At 36.3% G+C, this 20,835-nt stretch overlaps 3 protein-coding genes across 6 annotated transcripts in view; 2 read left to right on the forward strand and 1 right to left on the reverse strand.

The window, feature by feature from the left end:
* Positions 1 to 2,901: 2,901 nt before the first annotated feature.
* LOC104799840 (KH domain-containing protein HEN4-like) lies at positions 2,902 to 8,253 on the forward strand. Its single transcript, XM_010522510.1, has 8 exons — positions 2,902 to 3,016; positions 3,470 to 4,194; positions 5,598 to 6,017; positions 6,159 to 6,410; positions 6,550 to 6,885; positions 7,118 to 7,240; positions 7,610 to 7,772; positions 7,885 to 8,253. The coding sequence occupies exons 2-7, from the start codon at positions 3,478 to 3,480 to the stop codon at positions 7,751 to 7,753; spliced, it is 1,992 nt and encodes a 663-aa protein (XP_010520812.1). The 5' UTR covers positions 2,902 to 3,016; positions 3,470 to 3,477; the 3' UTR covers positions 7,754 to 7,772; positions 7,885 to 8,253.
* A 52-nt stretch (positions 8,254 to 8,305) lies between these two features.
* LOC104799842 overlaps positions 8,306 to 20,835 on the reverse strand; it is a 23,644-nt gene continuing 11,114 nt past the window's right edge. For all 4 annotated transcript variants that reach the window (XM_010522514.2, XM_010522513.2, XM_010522517.1 and 1 more), the window contains 10 exons: positions 20,416 to 20,490; positions 19,833 to 19,928; positions 19,033 to 19,113; positions 18,862 to 18,933; positions 18,380 to 18,424; positions 18,188 to 18,271; positions 17,987 to 18,090; positions 17,559 to 17,875; positions 13,007 to 13,009; positions 8,306 to 8,319 (listed from right to left, as the gene is read on the reverse strand). In XM_010522514.2, the coding sequence (XP_010520816.1) occupies positions 17,758 to 17,875; positions 17,987 to 18,090; positions 18,188 to 18,271; positions 18,380 to 18,424; positions 18,862 to 18,933; positions 19,033 to 19,113; positions 19,833 to 19,928; positions 20,416 to 20,490 (675 nt within the window). In that variant the 3' untranslated portion in view covers positions 8,306 to 8,319; positions 13,007 to 13,009; positions 17,559 to 17,757. The remainder of the gene's footprint in view (positions 8,320 to 13,006; positions 13,010 to 17,558; positions 17,876 to 17,986; positions 18,091 to 18,187; positions 18,272 to 18,379; positions 18,425 to 18,861; positions 18,934 to 19,032; positions 19,114 to 19,832; positions 19,929 to 20,415; positions 20,491 to 20,835) is intronic.
* On the forward strand, positions 10,003 to 13,569 carry LOC104799841 (xylulose kinase-like). The gene is made up of 11 exons (XM_010522512.1): positions 10,003 to 10,201; positions 10,648 to 11,302; positions 11,387 to 11,475; positions 11,734 to 11,798; positions 12,017 to 12,072; positions 12,181 to 12,301; positions 12,391 to 12,465; positions 12,547 to 12,600; positions 12,704 to 12,798; positions 12,890 to 13,064; positions 13,179 to 13,569. The coding sequence occupies exons 1-11, from the start codon at positions 10,143 to 10,145 to the stop codon at positions 13,409 to 13,411; spliced, it is 1,677 nt and encodes a 558-aa protein (XP_010520814.1). The 5' UTR covers positions 10,003 to 10,142; the 3' UTR covers positions 13,412 to 13,569.

The raw sequence follows: 20,835 nt of genomic DNA on the forward strand, positions 1-20,835 counted from the left end.
GCTGTTGGAAGTGGAAATTCCCAAAGGGAAGGTCACCCGGTCAGTCCCGGACTCTAGGGTAGATGTAGATTGGGTCGAAAGTCTAGGAGAACCATTCTAATTATTAAAAAAAAAAAAACATACGTCCAATCTTATTACGTCAAAATTTTGTTAACCATAACTAAAAAATCTTAATCAATATTTTCTTGGCATTGTATAATTGGAAGATCGATGGTGCGTGCATGCATGCATGCAACAGTCTTAGGTAAACTTTAATTAATTTTTCTGAAAATATCGATTGTATAACTTTATTGCATTTGGGAAATAGTTGGAAGTGTCCCAGCACTGTAGTTAGTGTTTTTAGCTTTACCTTTATCCTTTTATTTTTAAATAATATTTAATTATTTGGGATAATGCCAACATAATCATGGTGTATTCATTTTTGGAGAGATTTATATCGTCCTTATCCATGGCCCAAAGAGCTCAATCCAAATAACTCATTTGGCACTTCTGGATTCCATTGTGATATATATATATATATATATATATATAATATGGATATGCAAACATATATATGGGTGGGATGGATGGACCCACTATTGAATGATAAGATATATCACATGCCCAATTAATAGGTGCATCTCTCCTTGTCATAAAATATGAGTTGTATTTTGACGGTCGGAAACTTATACCTCTTCGTACTTTCAAATGTAAACATGAAAAAATCGTGCGAAGCATCTCATATTTTCTTCTTGGTTGAAGTTTTTTATATCGATCCTACATATATCACATTTTATACTACGAATCTTTATACCGATACATCTAAATCATGATGTTAACTTTTTTATTTATAATATAAAACAGTAATCGATATCCAAAATTTGGACTATATATATGGTAGAAATGGTTATGGTTTATCTATATATATATATATGGAAAAATATTCAACGTAACTCATAAAATCCGTGTGTTGGTAACATTATAAACGAATGATACATGGCATTATCGAAGCATAAATGAAATCTGTATTGCACTTAAATAAGCAAAAGGTGTAGGATTATCTACGTGGATTCAGCCACTGCTGTGATATTCTTCCAAAATTTTGGGGTTTGTAATTAAGAACGTGCAAATTGAAGAATGTATCCCAATCCCAATTTATAAATAATCATTGTCCTTTCGTCGAGGACGACCCAAATACCTTTGGGCACATGGCTTTATTTGCCGTTATTTTGATTAGGGGTGGGTGGGTGTTTCTGTATTCCGTTGGTTCGTTTCGCAAATGGTTTGGTTCGATTTTTCCGGTTCTATAGAAATATATACCAATCAGTTATTATATTATATACGGTTCAGTTCGGTTTTAGTTCCGATTTGATTCGGTTCTTGTTTCTATTAAAAAAAATTAGATTTTTTTTTTAAAAAAATGAATTTTTTAGAATTTTTTAAAATTAGGTTAGTTTCGGTTCAACTTCAAAAATTTTGGTTTTGTAAAAAAACTATTATTTAGAAATTTTGGACGATTCGGTTTGAAATTGATACCATATTTTTTTGTTCGCTATGATTTGGTTTTAAGATACCGTATCGAAACGCCTATCTCTAATTTTAATATTTAGTGCATTGAGTTTTGTGAACTATACGTATTTGGTTTTAACATTGAATTTCATTAACTATTTTTTATTTTTATATTCTATTTAAATCCATTAATTTATTTTTAAAATAATTTTCAATTAAATATTATTCAATCCAATTTCATTCATTTCCTAACACAAATTCAAAATACTCACCCTCCTTTCTCCTTAGTCCTAAATGTGAGCTCTCTCTTTTCAATTTTTAATATACAACAATTACGATTTTTTTTAAGTAGAGTCGACTAAAAAAATGAATTTTCTACAATTTTCCAAATAAATATATAAAATTCCGACCTTAGATTAGTTGTCGGAGTGGAATATAGTAGTAAGCAATAATTATGATATATGTGCACAAAAATTTATTTTTTAAAATTTGATGATATGGACACCTTTGTACACATGGCGGTGCTTTAGTGCTGACACATATACTAATACGCCATGTCAACCATCCACGTCAGATTGAATCAGCCAATGACTGACATCGTTAATAGTTATAATGATATTTTAAAAATTCGTGTATTTTTTAAAAGTTTTAAATATTTTAGAAAATTCATGTTTTTGAGCCGACTCCCCTTAATAAAAATATCGAGCATATATTTTTTTTTAATGTGAAAAAGTATACATTTTCTCTCTTAATAAAAAGGAGGAGATTACATGCGAAAGCGGCGTTTTCGAGAAATGATCTAAATCATAAAATAAAATATCAAACCGCACCAACTCATTATTTCCTTAATATCTTGGAAAACTTCCAAATAAAAAAAAACATTAATGGCGACTCAAAATTTACTTTCATAACACTATACTTAACAGCGAATGGACAAAATATTTTCAACAGAAGTCTTAAATTGAAAAAAAAAAAATAGAAAAGATATGTTAGTTATATTATCAAATCAAATTTTCAAAATTTTAGTATAAAATATAATTATATTGTAATTTATTATAAACAAATGCATCTGTATTTTTACATATATACGTCCCTCTATATTCCACTTAGAAAACATTTAACAATGTTTATTTCAAATCGAAAAGATGGAAATGAAATTTATGCGATATCAAATAAATTTAAGATTAAGGATATAAATTTGGAATTAAAGTGATGATCTCAAATAGATTTAGGATTAAAGGCATAAATTTGGAATTAAGAGATGTTGGTGTAGATTTTTTAAATTATTAATTTAGCCGAAACGACGAATGAAAATCATATAAAAATTGGGCCGTAAGAAAATTCGAGTAACCCGAAAGGCCCAATAAAAGCAACCTGGTCAGTGGTCACCAACGTCGATGTAGAGGAAAACTAAAATCCGAGTCGACTGAGTCATCGTGCTCAGCTCTCCCCCGTTTTCCGGCGGCTCGCGTAAATCTCCGGTGGCTTTCTTGTGAATCAGACTAAAGACCCATTAGCTTCTGTCGTGGTGGGTTTTCGTTCTCTGTTCGTGAGAACGTATGCTTCTCGTAGATATAGGGAGAATTATTCCTCTTTCTGTTCCTGAAATCTTTTCAATCAATTGTGGGCTTTTTTTAATGTTCTTGTTCCTCTGTTTTGCAAATTGTTTATCGAGTTGCAGAGTCAGAGCGAGAGAGATCCTATTTTTGCCCGCAACTTCCTTTTTTTTCTTCTGGGTTTGAGGGTCATGACCGCCGGTAGTAGTTTATACACTTTCTTTAGGGGAGTTCGTGTAAAGAATTAGCTTCTTAGAATTAGGGCATTGTAGATTTTTTTCAGCGATGAAGACGCCGTTTCTATGAATTGATACCTAGCAAACATTTATCTTAAAAGTTTCGAACAGAAGCTGGATTTTCTTAGTATGAGGAGATTTTGCCATTGCTTTTGTATCTGATGCTTGTTGGAAATTGCGTTAAATCAGGTTTGTCAATGACTGTTGGCATGTCCAGCTCACCTTCTAAGAGACTCTGTAATCAGGGTTCAATAGAAACAAATGGCACAGCCAAACGCCAAAAGTCATCAAGCAACTTTGATAAAAATCATCCTTTGAAGTCCATAAGTGATGCTACTTTCTTCCGCTTGCTGTGTCCTGCTTCTAAAATTGGTAAAATTACCGGGGAGGAGGAGGAGGATGGTAGCTTCCTTTCACAGGTCTTTAGGGAAACAGGCATGGAGGTGAGAGTTGAAGATCCCATCCAAGAGTGCGAGGAGAGAGTAATTGTCATCAAGGGTAGTGGGAAAGTGACTGAATTGGATGCTGATAGGAAGGGGGATGATCGTGAGGAGGTTAACACTGCCAAAACAAGCGATGTTGGAAAAGAGCAGGATGGGAGAGAAAAGAAAATGGTTGATGTTCCAGATTCAAAATCTGAGCCTGATGTTTCATCATGTGTGCAGAAAGCACTGTTTCTACTTGTGGAACGAATAGCTGAACTGAAGAGTGAAACTGATGAGGTTGACATGGGAAAGGAGAAGCGGTTTCCATGTTTGGTAAGACTCATTGTTCTTAGCAGTCAGGTTTGCTACATTTTGGGAAAAGGTGGAAACATAGTCCAACGAATGTCTCGTGGAAGCGGGGCTCAAATTCGAATCCTTCCAAAAGACAAACACCCTTCTTGTGTTTTAGCCTCTGATGACATAGTTCAGGTAACTTTCCTTATATTACAAAATTCTTGTTGATAATTTATCGGTATGTCTTCCAAGTGTTGAGATGATTGGTCAAAGGTTCTAATAATATGGTACATCTCTAATATTGGCATCACTATGTTATTTTGAGGTTTATGGTGAATTTAGCTGTAACTTTTAGTAAGGCTTGTTTCATGACTCATGAGTCTGTGGGTTAGTAGGAGGGGTAGTTAAATTTTACAAGTTCATTCAGATAAAAAATACCTGAAGTGGAAGACTAAGTGGGCATCAATTTTTGGGAATTGTTATTAGGTCGTTTTTAGGGGAGAGGAAGACAAAATTTCAAGAATCAATACCCTCCATCTTATTTTGAAAAGGTTTTGATGCCTGAATGAGAGATTTCCATTTTGGATCTTAACATATTGGTATTAGAGAAAATTACTATTCAGTCCCTATCAAGAAAATACTTCTTGATCCGAGATATCCATTTTTCTGATTTTCACTGTAGAAATCGTAATCTCAATCACCTCAATGGATTCTCTGGCAATACAATTTATTAAGATCCTAAATAGAAATCTCGAATTTGTTGGTATGAAAACATTTGCCGAATAAGATGGAAGGTATTGATTCTGGAGATTTTGTCCTCCTCTCCCCATAACACGACCTATCCCAAAATCCCGATGTCGAGCTCTTAGTCTCCCTTTTCGGGTATTTACCTGCATGAACTTAAAATTACTTAACTAACCCTCCTACTAACTCACAAACCCATGGAAATGAACATTACTAATAGCCAAATCCACTATAAACCTCGTAGTAACTCAGTCCAATGGATATTGAAGACCTAACAAAGTTTTAACGATTGCTGCTGCAGTAGATGCTCAAGTCTGGGATGAGGATATTTGTAATCCCTAAGAAATGACTTCAGTTGATGCATTTATAGAGCAATTAAGAATTTAAGCATTCACTTATGGCCCTAGTGGGGTTGATGTGTATATTCACTTGGCTCGGAGGCTTGATCTGTTGACCTATTTCTTATCTGGCCTTTGACTTGGCGGAGTGCTGAGCGAGGCTTGCTTTACCTCTCTAGCCAAAGATGGTTCATATATATTTAGGTGTATAGGTACTATAGATAAAATCAAAAGCTACTAAATCTTTTGGAAAAGTTCTAGTTAAGTTGTTGAGCTACTACGTTCTGGCCCTTGCTTGAATGAGCTTGCCTCAGCTATTATGTTCTATTTAATGTGGATTGAGTGTTTTTATTGATTTATTCAACATATTTATTGTGAAAGATGTTTGGTTGTTTGGTGCATCTAGAACGTCTGAATGTGCATTTTGGAATTCATCGTTATGCTGTTTTCGTTAATCAAATAGGAGCATGCGTACTTGATTTGTGAGTTGACATCTGTTTCCATTTTACATTCAAGATTGCAGGGGATGCTGATGCAGTTAAAAAGGCTATCCAATCCGTCTCTGAACAGCTTTTGGGGAACCCTCCATTTAGTTTTGAGTTTTCCCCTGCAAACTATGCAAGTTCGTCATCACATACATCTTCTAAGCTTGCTCGTGTGTCCGTGACCTGCAGAGATCCGAACATTTCTTTTGGTTATCAATGGTCATCCCATATCGCTGGACCTTGGGACTGTGCTGACTTTCCTTCCAAAGTGATGCCACCCCAAGAAAAGCTGACATTCAGGTTGTTATGTCCCGATGAGAGAGTGGGATGGATCATTGGAAAGGGGGGATTGGTTATCAAGACTCTTAAACACGATACAGGCTGTGAGATTAAAATTCTGGATAAACTTATCGGTTCTCAGGACCGTGTTATTATTATATCTGGTCCAGCGGTATGATATTAATGGCATAATACTTTTATTTTATTTCCTTTACTTAGTGTAGAAGCAATTTCTAACGCCTAGTATTAGTATCTGTGAACATATAGGTCTTAGTGTGAGAATTTCAAATCTAAGACAGGTTAATGTGTGCAGCATCCTGCTGATAGGATATCACCTGTCCAAGATGCCATTCTTCGCGTGCAAGCCAGGATAGCGAGGGCTACTTCTGATACCAAAGACAAGAATGCGCCAGCAAGGCTTATTGTTTCTTCAAATCAAGTTGGTTTTCTTCTTGGAAAGGGTGGTTCTAACATTTCTGAAATGAGAAGGTTATCTGGTGCCCAGATACACATTAGGGTTGCCAAGATTCAAAAGGATGTTTTAGAAGGTGATGAAATTGTCCAGGTACAGTTTTTCTTTGTTTTTATCAGATGAAGCTCGGTTTTGTAGTTCTTTTCTTCCTCCCGGGAAGGGTTTTATCGTTCTTTTTCTTACTTTCTATCCTCATCTTTTGTCCTTTTGTCCTTATTTCATGTTGTGATAGATCAGTGGAGAGCATGAAGCAGTTCAAGAGGCTCTGTTGCTGATAACAACTAGGTTGCTCCACTCTTTCTTTCTTGATGCTTTTCCTTTGGGTCCCCACCCTATGGATACTGTGTTGCTTGATCCTTTGCCCCAAAATGTGGGCGGGAATGGGACGGGATTCTCCTCTCCGGGCCGAAATTCTGATTTTGGCCCTCCGCTTCACAAATTCGGTCACTTCAGTGGCCCAGCATATTGCGATGGCCTTCTCCCACACGATTTTCATTCTCCCTCACTTCACAATATTGAGCCCGATATGCCCCCAGAAGTATACAAGAGGAAATCACGGTTCCCTGAGGTATATCTAGCTTTTCAACCTTAAATACCTGTTATCAATTCTTGAAGTCGTCCTTTTAAGTGGTTTTGCAGTTCTAGGATTGAATCTTCTTGTTCTTTTAGTGAAAGCGGAGAAGTAAATGATGGCTTGAAAGGATACTGGAGACTAGAAGTATAGTTTTTTCCATTTTTTCCTCCATTGTTATATGAGGCATAACCATAATCAGTCACTTTTTTCTCCCATGTACTTTTAGGGATCATTGGAAGAAGATAATGTCTCTATCGTGACAAGCATAACTGAGGAAGTCATAGTTCCTAGTTCTCTTGTTCCTGTGATATATGGAGAAGACGGTGCATGCTTAAAACAAATATGCGAGGTAAGTGATTTTCTTCTTCTTCTTCTTCTTCTTCTTTCTGGTTCTTTAAGAGCAATTCTCTACTGTTTTAGTTTCTTCTGGCTAAACAAAACTATGAACCCGTTGAAGCAATATTTTGGTTTGATTCCTAGGTAATAATACTGGTATCCAGATTAAAGTTGTGATCTTAATAACAGAAATAGCTATGTAAGGGTTCATGGGACTTAGAAAACATATATCACTATCTAAATTATTTTGTCCATTTGGATGTGAATTTACTCTCATGCTGTGCTGTTGTTGGAATACTGCTAGTATTAGTCTGGATATGTTCTCTGTAGGTATAGTGATAGTTTCTACTTTTTTTTCTTGTGCTTCTCTGCACTATTTCAGTTTTCTGATGCGAAAATCATAGTAACGGATCCCGAGCCTGGGGCCACCGAGACTGTTATGGTGATATCTGGAACTCCGGAGCAATTTCATGCTGCGCAAAGTCTTATTCAAGCGTTTGTATTAAGTGAGATCGAGGTTTCTTGAAGATGGAATGATTTCTTAGGTAATAATAACTCATATTTCATGCGGCATTCAAGTATCCTCGAGCAAATTATAACACTTGCTCGCCTCGAGTTTGATTTCTTTACTTTCTCGAGAAATTTTTTTGTCTTCAGGCTACTTTTTCATTCAACAAGTGCTGGAAGTTCTCGGTGTGGAGAGGTTAATGCGATGCAACTGCCAGATATTCTTGCTAGTAAACATGATAAACTGAAACTATGCGGGTTTTGGACAGCGAAGAACAAGCATCTGTCATGATACAGGATTCTTCCTTTTGAATCTCGTCCTCGGTAGCCAAAAAAAAAAGTTTTTTTGATACATTTTCTCCGAAGGAGAGTCAGGTAAAAGCTAGGAACACTCTTTTTAGCGAGTTTGATTTCAGCACAAATCATTCGGAAAACACGGGCGAGTTTAAGGAGGGATGTACAGGTCTCATTAGGTGATTACATTATAATTTGATGTTTTATTTATAGTCTTTTGGTTTCTTCCTTGTGTTTCATGTCCATTTCCCAGTGGATGTTTTAATAGAACAGGTGGAACTAAACTCTTTGCTGATATGAAACACACCAATAAACCATCAAAGGAATACACAAAATCTTACTTTAGAGTGAAATCATCTTACATGTTTGTTGTCTTCTTGGATCCAAATTGTTCAAGAAGAAGAAGTTCATTGTTGAACCTGGAAAGGCTTATAGGTCTCGAGGCTTCGGATCAGTCCTTGAATGGATCCTGCAGCAGCAACGAGGGAAATGACCAAGCACACCGAGCCAAGAATCTTCAACCATGTCCAGGTAAACGGGAATTTCTTCGTTTTCCTTTGTGCAATATGCATCTCTATGGGAAAGTATGCTGTCAGCGGCCAGAACGTGGCCGCCACGATGAGACCCAAGAAATCGTTGAAGAACGGGAAGATCATTGCTATGACCATTGTGACGAAAACGTACATTGTCCTTCAAACTAATATGAAGGAGCTGATGTGGCATTCGCCATAGAAAGATACGTTGATGGTGTATTCGCCCGTTGTGAACTTGTTTTTGGGGCAACGTTTGGTGCTCTAACTCGCCACGAACTGGAAAATCGGCCGGCAGAACACCTGCTCGGATACATAGAAAAGGTATACACTATTATGAATTCGGGATACGCGTTGATGTCTATCGCTTAAATCGTTCAGGCTATTTCTTACATGCATGGGTGTTTGCATGTCTTGTTAGGTAGTGTTAGGTATGGGAGTGGATCGGATATCCTAGGTTTTTGAGATATCCGAATCCAAATTTGAACGTCTCGTTTCTCACGAGATATTATTTGATTCTAGATCCGTTCTGGTCGATATACAAAATTTTTTTTTTCCTTCAAAATATGTATCAAATAGGTCGGTCACTTGAGATCTTTAACCCAAAATTTTTGAGAGATTTCATGTAAGAAATCTAGGTTTGTGCATAATTTGTTTAAAATTTGGGGGCAAAAAGGTAATTTTGTTTGTTCATTTGGTACACGGGTAATACCGGTCTCGGACCCAATTATCCGAACCGGGACTCGATTTTTTGAGTTTTCCTCATGGCCAAACCCGATCCCATCTCATAATTTCCGGATGCCCGAATTTTTCTGGGGTTTTCCCGACTCAAAGTCTCGTGCTAGAGGGAAATGTCGGTCCATCTCAAACAAATGAGATGCAATCATGCAAGGTGTTGGCGAAGTCGATAAGCCAAAAGGGCTCGTAGAAACCGAAACCGGTTGTTGTAGGGACACGGACACCGATGATCCAAATGTGGACATCAAGGATAATGAAACATTGTTGTCCTTAGCCACTTGTCTTTCTACGGAGGAGTAGACATTTCAATTCGATTCCACAAAGCCGAACCCAATAATATGTCAAATTTGATATAAAATTTATTAGGCATGATTTTTTTTTTAACCCAAAAACTAAAATTTTAAAAATAAAAGAAAATCGATTTTTTATTTTAAGAAAATAAGTATTTTTTATCCATATGAATGCAAACCGATTTTAATATGATATAAAAGATAGATTTTTTCAAAATCATTTGATGTAAACAATCTTTACTATTAATATTATTAACCATAAGCGAACTCTTCTGGAAGATGTTTTGCTTGCTTCTTCACCCTTTGATCACGATATTAATTCAACCTAAAAAAGAAATTAAATGGAGAAATAAAATGATTACCATTGAATTTAACACACAAAATCCCAACAAGATTACCGTTATCGTATCTAATCTTGTTTCGTTTTCGAGATTTACGGGAGAATTATCCGAATTAATCTGCTCTTATCCATTAAAGTTTGCATTTTTCTTCTATAAACCCAGAAACGTGAAGTTTTTTCTTTTTACATTTTCTCCTCGACCTGCGATCAACAACAATGGCGGATTCGGTTCTTCCTCAGGATTCTCTTTTCCTCGGCTTCGATAGCTCTACTCAGTATGTCTCTTTCTTTCATTTTCCTATCCTCGTACGTTCAACAGTCCTGTCGGGCTTTTGAACTGTCCACCCAGTTTTGCAAACACGAAATTTGTTGATACGTTTTTTTTTTGTCGGGTTTAATTTCTTCAAGAACTGGAAATTTCGGTGCAAACCCATATGAGTGAATCCGAGATTTCCCGTTGAATTTGGTTTATATTCAGTTTTGTTCTGAACTAGGTTTGTTTCTGCGTCGAGAACTGCAATCTGATCGTGTAATCTGTTGTTGGCTCGGATTGAAATCTGTGAACTTGATATCGAATTTCATAAAATTTTGCGCTGATAATCTGATTGGATCATCAAAGTTTGTGTCTTTACATACAAACGAGTTTCTGATCACTGGTTTCTGTAGAGAATTTGTTCTTATCCTCAACCTGAGGTTGTCTGTTCTTTTGTTTCCATGAAAGGTCTTTGAAGGCAACTGTCTTGGACTCCAATCTGAACATTGTCAAGACAGAACTTGTTCACTTCGATTCTGATCTGCCTCATTACAAAACCAAAGATGGGGTTTATCGGGACACATCCGTGAATGGACGAATTGTGTCGCCCACATTGATGTGGGTTGAGGCTTTGGACCTCATTCTCGAGAGGCTCTCGAAGGCAAATTTCGATTTCGGGAAAGTTTCTGCAGTTTCCGGGAGTGGACAGCAACACGGCAGTGTGTATTGGAAGGGTGGCAGTTCTAACATATTGAGATCCTTGGACTCGAAGAGATTGTTAAAGGATCAATTGGGCGATGCCTTCTCGGTCAAAGAATCACCGATATGGATGGATAGTAGCACCACAGTGCAATGCAAAGAGATTGAGAATGCTGTGGGAGGAGCCTTGGAATTGTCAAAGATCACTGGCTCCCGAGCTTATGAACGGTATACTGGACCACAGATACGGAAGATTTTTGCCACGCAGCCCGACACTTATAAGAATACAGACCGGATTTCTCTTGTTAGCTCCTTCATGGCATCGATTTTAATTGGAGATTATGCTCCTATTGATGAAACTGATGGTGCCGGGATGAATTTGATGGATATAAAGCAACGATGCTGGTCCAGAGTTGCTTTAGAGGTTTGCTGAACTTTGGAGAATAGAAATGATTCAAGGGCTTTACCAATCAACAGAATGTTTGTTTGATTATACTCTTCATTGCAGGCTACAGCTCCAGGTTTGGAGGAAAAACTCGGAAAACTAGCCCCAGCTCATGCCATTGCTGGTCCCATTTCCAAGTATTTTGTTGAGAGGTTAGTATCCTATCGTTTCCAATATGTATAAGTTTGCTACCTTCCAACCCAATCTAAGATAATGGAATTCAATAGTAATATTTTTTATATGAATTTGCGTTCGTGAAACTTGTTAATGGAAAATTTGCAGAGAACAAGTTTGTCATAGAAATGCGTTACTTTTCTGCTCAAAAATCAATCCTTTTTACATTTCACCAAGTAAAATTTTCACCTTTTCCATCTAGAACACGAGTCTAAATTCGTTTGATATTATTACAGGTTTCGGTTTGACAAGAACTGCGTGGTCGTGCAGTGGTCAGGGGACAATCCTAACAGTTTGGCAGGTACTAAACATTTTCGGTCTTTACCCATTTTTCTAGTCTGTACTGTCATTACTTGCTCAAGCATCTGCTGATATTTTGTATGTTGGGCTCGATATTTTTACCCGGGATTTGCATCAAGCTAATATCCATATGTTCAATCCTTAAACCAGCAATAAGTCTTGAGATCGGATTCTGGCTTTGTGTGAAGATATTCCATGTTGATTAACATTGTTCCACAGGTTTGACTCTCAGTACTCCGGGTGATCTAGCAATTAGTCTCGGAACCAGTGACACAGTAAAGGCTCTTTCTCATTTCCGAGCTTTCATAGTGACAAACAAAGAGACATCTATCTCCTCTTTGCTTCTTAATTCGTCATTTTTAAGGCATTTTTCCGATTTACAGGTCTTTGGGATTACCAAAGAACATCAACCTTCTCTTGAAGGGCATGTTTTCCCTAATCCAGTCGACCCCGAGAGTTATATGGTGATGCTGGTCTACAAGAACGCTTCTCTCACTCGAGAAGGTGTTTACTGCTAAAAAGTACCGTTCCTGCGTTTATTTTAAAGATTGTGTTTCAATTTCAGGAAGATTTCTGAGTATATTTCTTTTCAGATATTCGCGACCATTGCGCAGAGAAATCTTGGGATGTGTTCAATAAGCTCTTGAAGCAAACACCGCCACTGAATGGTAAGTCAGTCCATACTGATTATTCCTTTTCTTCCATGGTTTTTATTTATCTAACCTCTTTGTTTTCTTTGGCTTCATCAGATGGGAAGCTCGGTTTTTATTATACCGAGAATGAGATCGTCCCTCCTCTTCCGGGTACATTTCTTGAGATCCTCTCCTTCCTACATCATTCTCTTTGATATCTTTGACGGGTTCTCGCTTTCATTTCCTGGAACGTAACCCTTTCTTTTATGTATAGTCGGTACCCATCGGTATGTTCTTGAAAACTTTTCTGGTGAAACTCTTGAGGGCGTTAAGGAACACGAAGTCACTGAGTTCGACCCTGCATCTGAGGCGAGTAATTCGTAGTACTCGTTCACTACTCTGTATAGAAAACCCTCAAAGCAATGTACTGAATTTGATCCTGATATATTTTTCCTTCCAGGTTCGGGCATTGATTGAAGGGCAATTCCTCTCGAAGAGGGCTCACACTGAGAGATTCGGTATGCCTTCCCCTCCAATCCGAATCATAGCAACTGGTGGAGCATCAGCTAACGAAAACATCCTCAGTCTGATCTCTGCAATCTTTGGATGCGATGTATATACTGTCCAAAGGCCCGGTATCATTCTAAACGGCTTCCAACTCGTTCATCTCGTTGAGCATTTTGATTCACTTTGGTAAGACCGAAAGACCCAAGAAGGGTTTCGCTTAAAAATGCTGTTTTAATGGGCAGATTCGGCTTCACTTGGAGCTGCGGTGAGAGCTGCTCATGGATGGCTCTGCAACAAGAACGGAAGCTTCGTGCCCATTTCGTGTCTCTACGAGGGAAAGGTGGAGAAGACGGCTCTGAGCTGCAAGCTTAAGGTGAAATCCGGAGATCAGAGTATGGTTTCTAAGTACAGTCTGTTCATGAAGAAGAGGATGGAGATAGAGAACAGGCTCGTCGAGAATTTAGGCCATTTCTGAAAAAAACTTGGATCGAAATGGAATAAAGATGGCGTAAAACGTTTTTTTTCAGCTGTTTCAACAGATTAGTTGCTACCTACATTGTCGAAAACAACTTCAAAGTTGAAAACTTTACGGCCAAACTGAGAAGTAGAAGGCAATCCAAAGGGGGTGGAATATATACAGGTTTCTGAAAGTTAACATCCATCACCTAAAAAGAGAGTGAAAAGCTTAAGCAAGCGTCGCTTTCAGAGCATTCTTTCCATAAAACTTGGGTTAGGATTTCATAACTAAGAACTTTCAGATGCAACAAGGACAAAGATAGATCAGATCAACAAAAACAAACAACCTTAAAAAAACCCAGATCCTTAACAGGACAGGCAATGAACACAGAAGTATGATCTTGCCCAGTTTCAGTGGATTTAAGGAGCGAGTGAGCATTTGATTTATGTAATGGAATGAAGCTCGAAAAGACAAGATGGTGAGAATCTAAGCTCTAGATTTAAGATCTGAAGAGAGAATAGTTCTGTGATGAACAATGATATAAGATTTGTCTTAATCTGGAATCCAATGATGAAGAGTCCTAAAAAGCTTGATAAGTTTCCTTTTTTTTTTCCCTGTCTCCATTGATGATGATGGACTTAAAGACCAAATCATAACCTAATCATGGAGGGAAAATGTTCATATCTTATTTCATCAGAAAACTGAACAAAATAAATAATGCAGCGAGAAAAGATTCAGAAGGGAAGGATTATATCTTCTATATTCGTAGATCTCATGTTAGTCTACTCAAGTTCAGAGGAAAATAGAAACAGCATACATCATCATCATCACCATGAACACTTTGAGCAAATGAATCTGCCAAAGATTTTCACATTTTGAGGGGAAAAAATAAAAAATTATAGGAAAAAATGCTTAGCTAAACCATCATCAGAACTTGTTCTTGTTCTTGTTCATCATCTGTTTCACTTCTATCAACGGAGGTATACATTATCAATGATTATGCTTCTTCTTCTTCTTCCTCTTCCCCGTACGAAATGTCACCGACAGAATCCCAGAATAATGGGGAAAAAAAAACAAAGAAGCCCGAAAAAAAAAGCCCAGAGAAGTCTGTGAAATTAGTGTCTTCTTTTACTGTAAAACATATATAATATTTATATATAGAGATTTGTATTTGCCTGGCTCCAACCTGTCTGCCTTTTACAGCACAAGAAAGGGAAGATTTTTGCCACTGTTCTTCCCTCTCTCTCTCTCTCTCTCTCTCTCTCATCCATGAATGTACCCAGGCAACATTCGATCTCTCAGACTCAGAGAGACAAAAGAGGAGAAAGGTCTGTCTTCTCGAGCACGGCCAGCCCGGTCGTCCCGGCCCTCACCACCGCCGACAGCTCCGGCGACGGCGGCAGAAGCATGGCCGCTGAGCTTCCCCGGCTCAGATACCGGAGAAAGAGGAAAAGGGTATCGAGGAAAGAGCGAGAGATGATCGGATTGGCATAAGAGGAGACTTGGGTGAGGGTTTAGAGTTCCATTAGAAAGAGAAGAATTTGCAGATGAGAAGCCATTTTCAAAGTTGCGTCCTTTGGATTTTAAATGTTTTTTTTTCTTCCCTTTTTCTCTTCTTCCTCGCGTCTTGTTAGACCGCTTTTATCTCCTCGTGCAAAACCTAAGCTTATTTTAATCATATAATTAACTTGGGATTATAAATGCACTAATCACATCTTCTCTACATCTCCACACACGAGGCAATTTCAATATATATATATATATATATATATATATATAAGTATATAACTATGTTTTTTCAGAACATGTACTGTTTTTTACACCATCTGCATCTATTTTTTTTATTATCAGAATACTGATGTAAAATATTTGTGTTTGCTACACAAGTGTTGAGAAAATTTTACTAAATTAATCTATAAATTTTTAAAAATAATTCAAGCCCAAAAACCAGTATTCACAAGTTTTTTAAAGATATTTTTTATATATTAAAAATAATTGTAGAGTAGATCATATAACAAATAATGTTAAAAATTTATTCTTTTCTCTTCCCTCTTATAATCCTTCAATCTATTTTTAAACCTGATAACTCGGATCTCAATTTTTTTTTTCATGTTTTACAATTCAATCTAAAATCATCAAAATAACTAAGGCATTTATGATTTAACAAAGAGAAATAGGGTAATTTCCTAATAAATACAATATGTTAAATAAATGTGATAAGCCATACATGTTTGGAACATTTGAGGTAAGATGAAACCACCATTGTTGGAAACCAATAATAAATATAAATGTCAATAGCGAATATTTGCAATTATATTTTCATTCACATTTGAAAAAATCTATAATAATGACTATTAGAATACACTATTTGATCACAGGCTAGATGTTACACAATGTTTCTATTTATGATAACTATAATAATTTTTTAATAGTATCATTATAATGCTACTGTTATTATCATTATTATGAAAATGAATTCTACTAACAAAAAAATCGAATTTTTTTATATAAAATACCTGAATAAGTAACAATGATCAAAGGGAATATAGTAACCTAATATTAGTGATTTCTAAATCTAGGTATGCCTATTTTTTCCAACAAAGTTTCAAAAGCCCCAGAATATCTAAAACAAAATAAATGATTAAAACAAAAAGATGAAAATTAAGAAATATTTTGACATTATTCTGACAACTAAAATAAGGGCCTGTCGTGTCCTATTGTGTTTTTTCACTTCAAAGTGACCCAAGACTGGTGTAATAATACACTTTCACCTGTTTTATTTATTTTTACTTAAATGTTTGAAAATTTTAATTAATTAATTTTCTTTTTATTTTTCCCATAAATTAATTAATCAGTTAAACAGTGATTCTGGTGCTTGACAATTAATATGGACACGTGTAAGTCTATGAATGGATGATTCATAAACCTAGTGCTCCCTCCATGTAGCTGCCTCGTAACAATGCCGAGTGATGTAAGAAGCATTCTTTCTTGTATTTTTTTTTTATTTTCTAAAATTTTAAAAACTAAAACACAAAAAAGTTATTGATTGAAATTACAAAAAGAATTAATAATGTATGTTGTCCAATAATTGGGCTGGGCCCACATTGTTTGGGTCTTGGCCCATAAATTTGTTTCTTTCCACAAAATTTTTTTGATTTTTGCATTTAAAATTGGAGTTTAGTGAATGAATTGGATTTTTCTATGTAAAAGTAATGATCCATAAGACACAAATTGAATCTATGGTAAGATCGTATGGTTTAGATGGGATCTTCGGGGACGAATGCAATACAGTAAAAAAAAATTAGTTTTTGTTTTACTATGATTGACTATAAAGACTATATAACCGTATATAGTCTTTAAAATTAAATAATATATACCGAACATGATATAAAATTGATTGGTTGAAAATTTTTAAAATAAAAAAAATCGAATCTTAATCAAATGGAATCGAATAAAAAATAATTGAATTATTTATTTTTTAAAAAATAAGTATTTTTATGAATAAAAATCTAGTCCGAATCCAATGGGAATAAAAATAAAACCGAGTAAATTTTAATATAAAAATCGAATAAGTATCATTTTTTTAAAAATAATCAAATCTACTATTTGAGGCGGAGGAAAGTGGATAATTGTGGTGACTCCAACACACATTCTAACCGTTCAATTTTAATATCGAATTTGATTTGATTATAATCATTTGTTATTTTGGTTATGATCGGTTCAGTTATTAACCAAATTGATCATCTTATATAATCGATTCGGTCGATTCGGTGATAAGTGTGAAATAGGATTTTATCAGATTATTGTTTATATTTATATGGACCTAGAGAATATGTTTAGTTGGATTTGCTTCTTCGGTCAAAATATGAACATGCAACTTCAAAGAAATGTCTTAATCGTTTTATTCTTATAATGGATTCCTCCATATTAAACAAATTTCATTCCTTTCATGCCAGAAAATTTTATCATATGATAAAAATACACATACACAAGGAAGAAATGGGAAGCTGCTAACATCTACCAAAGGGTTCCGAACATAATGTAAGATGGTCCATTGCGGGCGTAGGGGCTGGCCCCGTGTGAGCAGACCCCTGCCATAAATAAAAAACGGGGGAGGCTCTCCCAAGATCATGACAGTTGAAAGAAGTACACAATTCATTAGAACAAACCGCTCTTTTCGCTGCTAACCTTTCTTCCCGAACCAGCAGCACCTGAGAGTTATCATGTCGGGTCTCGATTTTCTGACATCGTTCATGTGTTAACAGCTTGAGTTTCTGTCTCCTCCACCAGAGGAGAAACGAGAGAAGCCGGCTTTCGTGGCTATTTTTAACAATGCAACAAACTTTCTGGAAATTCCCGGAAAATTATCGGGTTAACGTCGCCCCGTGAATAGAAGAACTTGCATCAGAAGGGTGCAACGTTTGGGAATATCGGGACAGCAAGTCTTGTTCGTTCTCAATCCCGAGAACTGCGAGAGTAGAACTGGTAAAGAAAAAACAAACACCGGAAAAGTTCAGATCTCAAAATGGGGTTTGCAAAATATTGTTTTTTTAAAGCAGTAAGAAACAACGGCGAAATCCCGGGTTTTTGTACCTTGGTAAAGAAGATTTAACCGTTGGCTGGTTCGCGTAAACAGCAAGGGAAGGTCTGAGGTTAGGATACTTGTTCAGTGTATTCTCCAGTTGAGTCGGCGGTAACTGCGAGAAAGAAAGACGGATTTCTCGTCTTAAAACTGCGGATATTTAGCAAACCCGGGTTAAAAAAAAAGCTGTAGAGTTTCTACTTATAGTAAACCTTTAACAAAACAGGGTAAGAATGTGGCTGTGTCTGAGAGACGCATTTCACGAACCCGACCCACAACTTTGGCAGTCTCCATATCTGTGTATCCGAAAAAAGAACGATTAAGTCGGTGACGATATCTGTACCCATAACTTTAACTAAACAGAGTTATAAGCTTTTGCATTCTTGAAACCAAGATTTGCTCACCTGCTTACCCACAAGCTTTGAGAGGATTTCCATGACAAAATCGACCTGAACAAAAGATTCAAAAGACTCGACATAATAAGCTTTACAATATACAGACAAAACTTCATCATGTCCTTAAAATCACTCGAGAGTTAAAAAAAAAAAGGATTAAAGAAAAAAGGTTTTCGGAACTTTGTTCATAGTATATCAACTCGGTTAGCTCCAAAAAAAACCACTCGAGAGTCCTTAAAAATCACCCGAGAGTTCCAAAAACAGGGACTAAAGAAAAAGGTTTTTTGGAACTTTGTTCATACTATACCAACTCGGAAACACTAAATTCTGAACAGAAGAAGCTAATAATATACTGTTTCATACGCGAAACCATGCCATTCTAAGATTCAAATCAACAAATGGTTCGTGGTTGTTCTAAGATCAACTTATTAGTTGTCGTCGAAAGAGACTACAGAGATTTAGATCAATCTTGTAGGAGTATTAACTCTTACCAGATTCGGAAAAGCATCAACTGACTGAATTACAGTTCTCATGAAGAGCAGCGGCAGAGGAGTTTGATCAACCTGAAACCGAAAAAAAGAAAAAATCAATCAGATGCAAAGTAAATCTTTAAACTATAGTCGTTACCCGTTATTTTACGAGATTTTGTTAATGAACATTACCATTTGGCCGAGGGCCTTTGCCAAGACTTGCTGTGTGAAAACAGTGCGTTGTTCAAAACATGCCGAGCATGCATCTGTTACCTGACAAACCCAAATAACATAACCGAATAAACCAGAAGGAATTAACAGAAGACATGCAGAATTTTATTAAATGATTCAATGGAAAACTATTTTAATCTAATCAAAAGCCTAATGCACTAACTTCTTATCGTACTCTACGAAACACCATAGATAAGGAATACACACAGTAAGGAGGAGGACAGATACCTAAAGACATTCAACAATTTATTCAGGAGAAATGCATGGAGCAACAAAGAATTCTCAACACATTTACCTTATTATGAACATCCACATAGTTGAATTAGACAGAAACACAGAAACCGTTTATAGAGAAAACAGATAAGCCCTTTAGCTAATAAGCAGGATGATACATCGAACTTGTAATTTCTCGTAAGTCTATAGAAGAAATAGACAAGTAAAGTCTATTCTTTCTTGAAGTAATAAGTTTGTCCCAGCCAAACGGATAGAGGTAGGTTTTCATGAATCCACTAATCTTTTGCATAAATGCCTTCCATCGATCATTCGACTAGAAGTAAAGGGCATTTGACAACATGATTCAGAAATTTGTAGAGTAGATAGAATAAAGAAGACATGAGGCAGAAGATGACACCACAAAAAGAGAATTAAGTTTGAAAACATGAAAAGCAGTCTAGTACCAGAATAGATCTAACGCAACCAAGAGCAGAGCAAAGATTCCTTCCGAAAATAATTTCAATCAGGTTGGAAAATTGGTAGATTACCTTCTTTAGTGGGAGACCATCCTTCTCAGGAACAATGCCATGAATAGCAACCAGTACTTCTGCAGGCGTAAGGGCTGGACCCGTGTGAGCAGAACCCTGCCATAAATAAAAAACGGGGGAGGCTCTCCCAAGATCATGACAGTTGAAAGAAGTACACAATTCATTAGAACAAGCATTACCTCTCAGCCAAATATTACCAAACGAATTGTAAACAAGAGATGAAAAGCAACACAGAATGAGAATGCCCATAAGAAGCATTGTTCCAGTGAATCCAAATTGCTAATCCTCTATGCTATGTACAAACCCTGAATGATCCTTCCATATTAATCTAAAATGCAGAACAACTACAAGTTATTTCATATTTAAACAACAGGATTGAACTCTATTGTCAACAGCTTCATCTACATTTGGAAGTTGTCAAATTGAAATGACAGGTTCATACGCTCAGCTAACTACATACAAAGTGGTCATCCATCAGAAAACAATCTCATTGCATGATAAAAAAAAACAGCGACGAGTCAGCCTCAAAATTAATTCTAATCCAAAGCACGGTCCAGGAACAACCAAGATAATATGCACATACCTGCAATATATGAGCAAGTGCCATTTGGAACTTATCCAACGGAAGATTAACAAGCCGAGGAAAGATGGGTAAAACCTGTTACAGTAAAAAACAATGACCATGGTCAAATAAGAGATTATGTGCAGTTGAAAAAATATCTTTGGAATCCAGCAGCAACCAACTACATTAGTTTTCTGAAACATTTCATAGCTATAAGGTGATATCATAACATTGCGTCTTGTATCTTAAATACATTTTTTCAATTTATTGCCATAATTGCATTCTCCTACCAGCAAATTCCCTGAAAGTAATTTAATGGTCTTTCGCTTGACTGGTTTCTTCCCTACTCTACATTTCTTATTCATCTCAACACTTTCTGACATGAAACTATAAAAGAGAAGCAAAAGCAATTCTACAAGTGCATTTCTGCATTTTCCCTAC

This window comes from Tarenaya hassleriana, unplaced genomic scaffold (assembly GCF_000463585.1).
Source record: "Tarenaya hassleriana unplaced genomic scaffold, ASM46358v1 Cleome61, whole genome shotgun sequence".
NCBI classification, from domain to species: Eukaryota; Viridiplantae; Streptophyta; class Magnoliopsida; order Brassicales; family Cleomaceae; genus Tarenaya; species Tarenaya hassleriana.

Bases quoted from the DNA above. Each gene is read 5' to 3' on its own strand.
- LOC104799840 (XM_010522510.1), top strand. From the start codon at position 3,478: ATGACTGTTGGCATGTCCAGCTCACCTTCTAAGAGACTCTGTAATCAG. The intron at 4,195-5,597 runs GTAACTTTCCTT...TTTACATTCAAG, and splicing joins CCTCTGATGACATAGTTCAG to ATTGCAGGGGATGCTGATGC. The intron at 6,886-7,117 runs GTATATCTAGCT...ATGTACTTTTAG, and splicing joins GGAAATCACGGTTCCCTGAG to GGATCATTGGAAGAAGATAA.
- LOC104799841 (XM_010522512.1), top strand. From the start codon at position 10,143: ATGGCGGATTCGGTTCTTCCTCAGGATTCTCTTTTCCTCGGCTTCGAT. The intron at 12,073-12,180 runs GTAAAGGCTCTT...TCCGATTTACAG, and splicing joins GTCTCGGAACCAGTGACACA to GTCTTTGGGATTACCAAAGA. The intron at 12,601-12,703 runs GTACATTTCTTG...TTTTATGTATAG, and splicing joins GATCGTCCCTCCTCTTCCGG to TCGGTACCCATCGGTATGTT.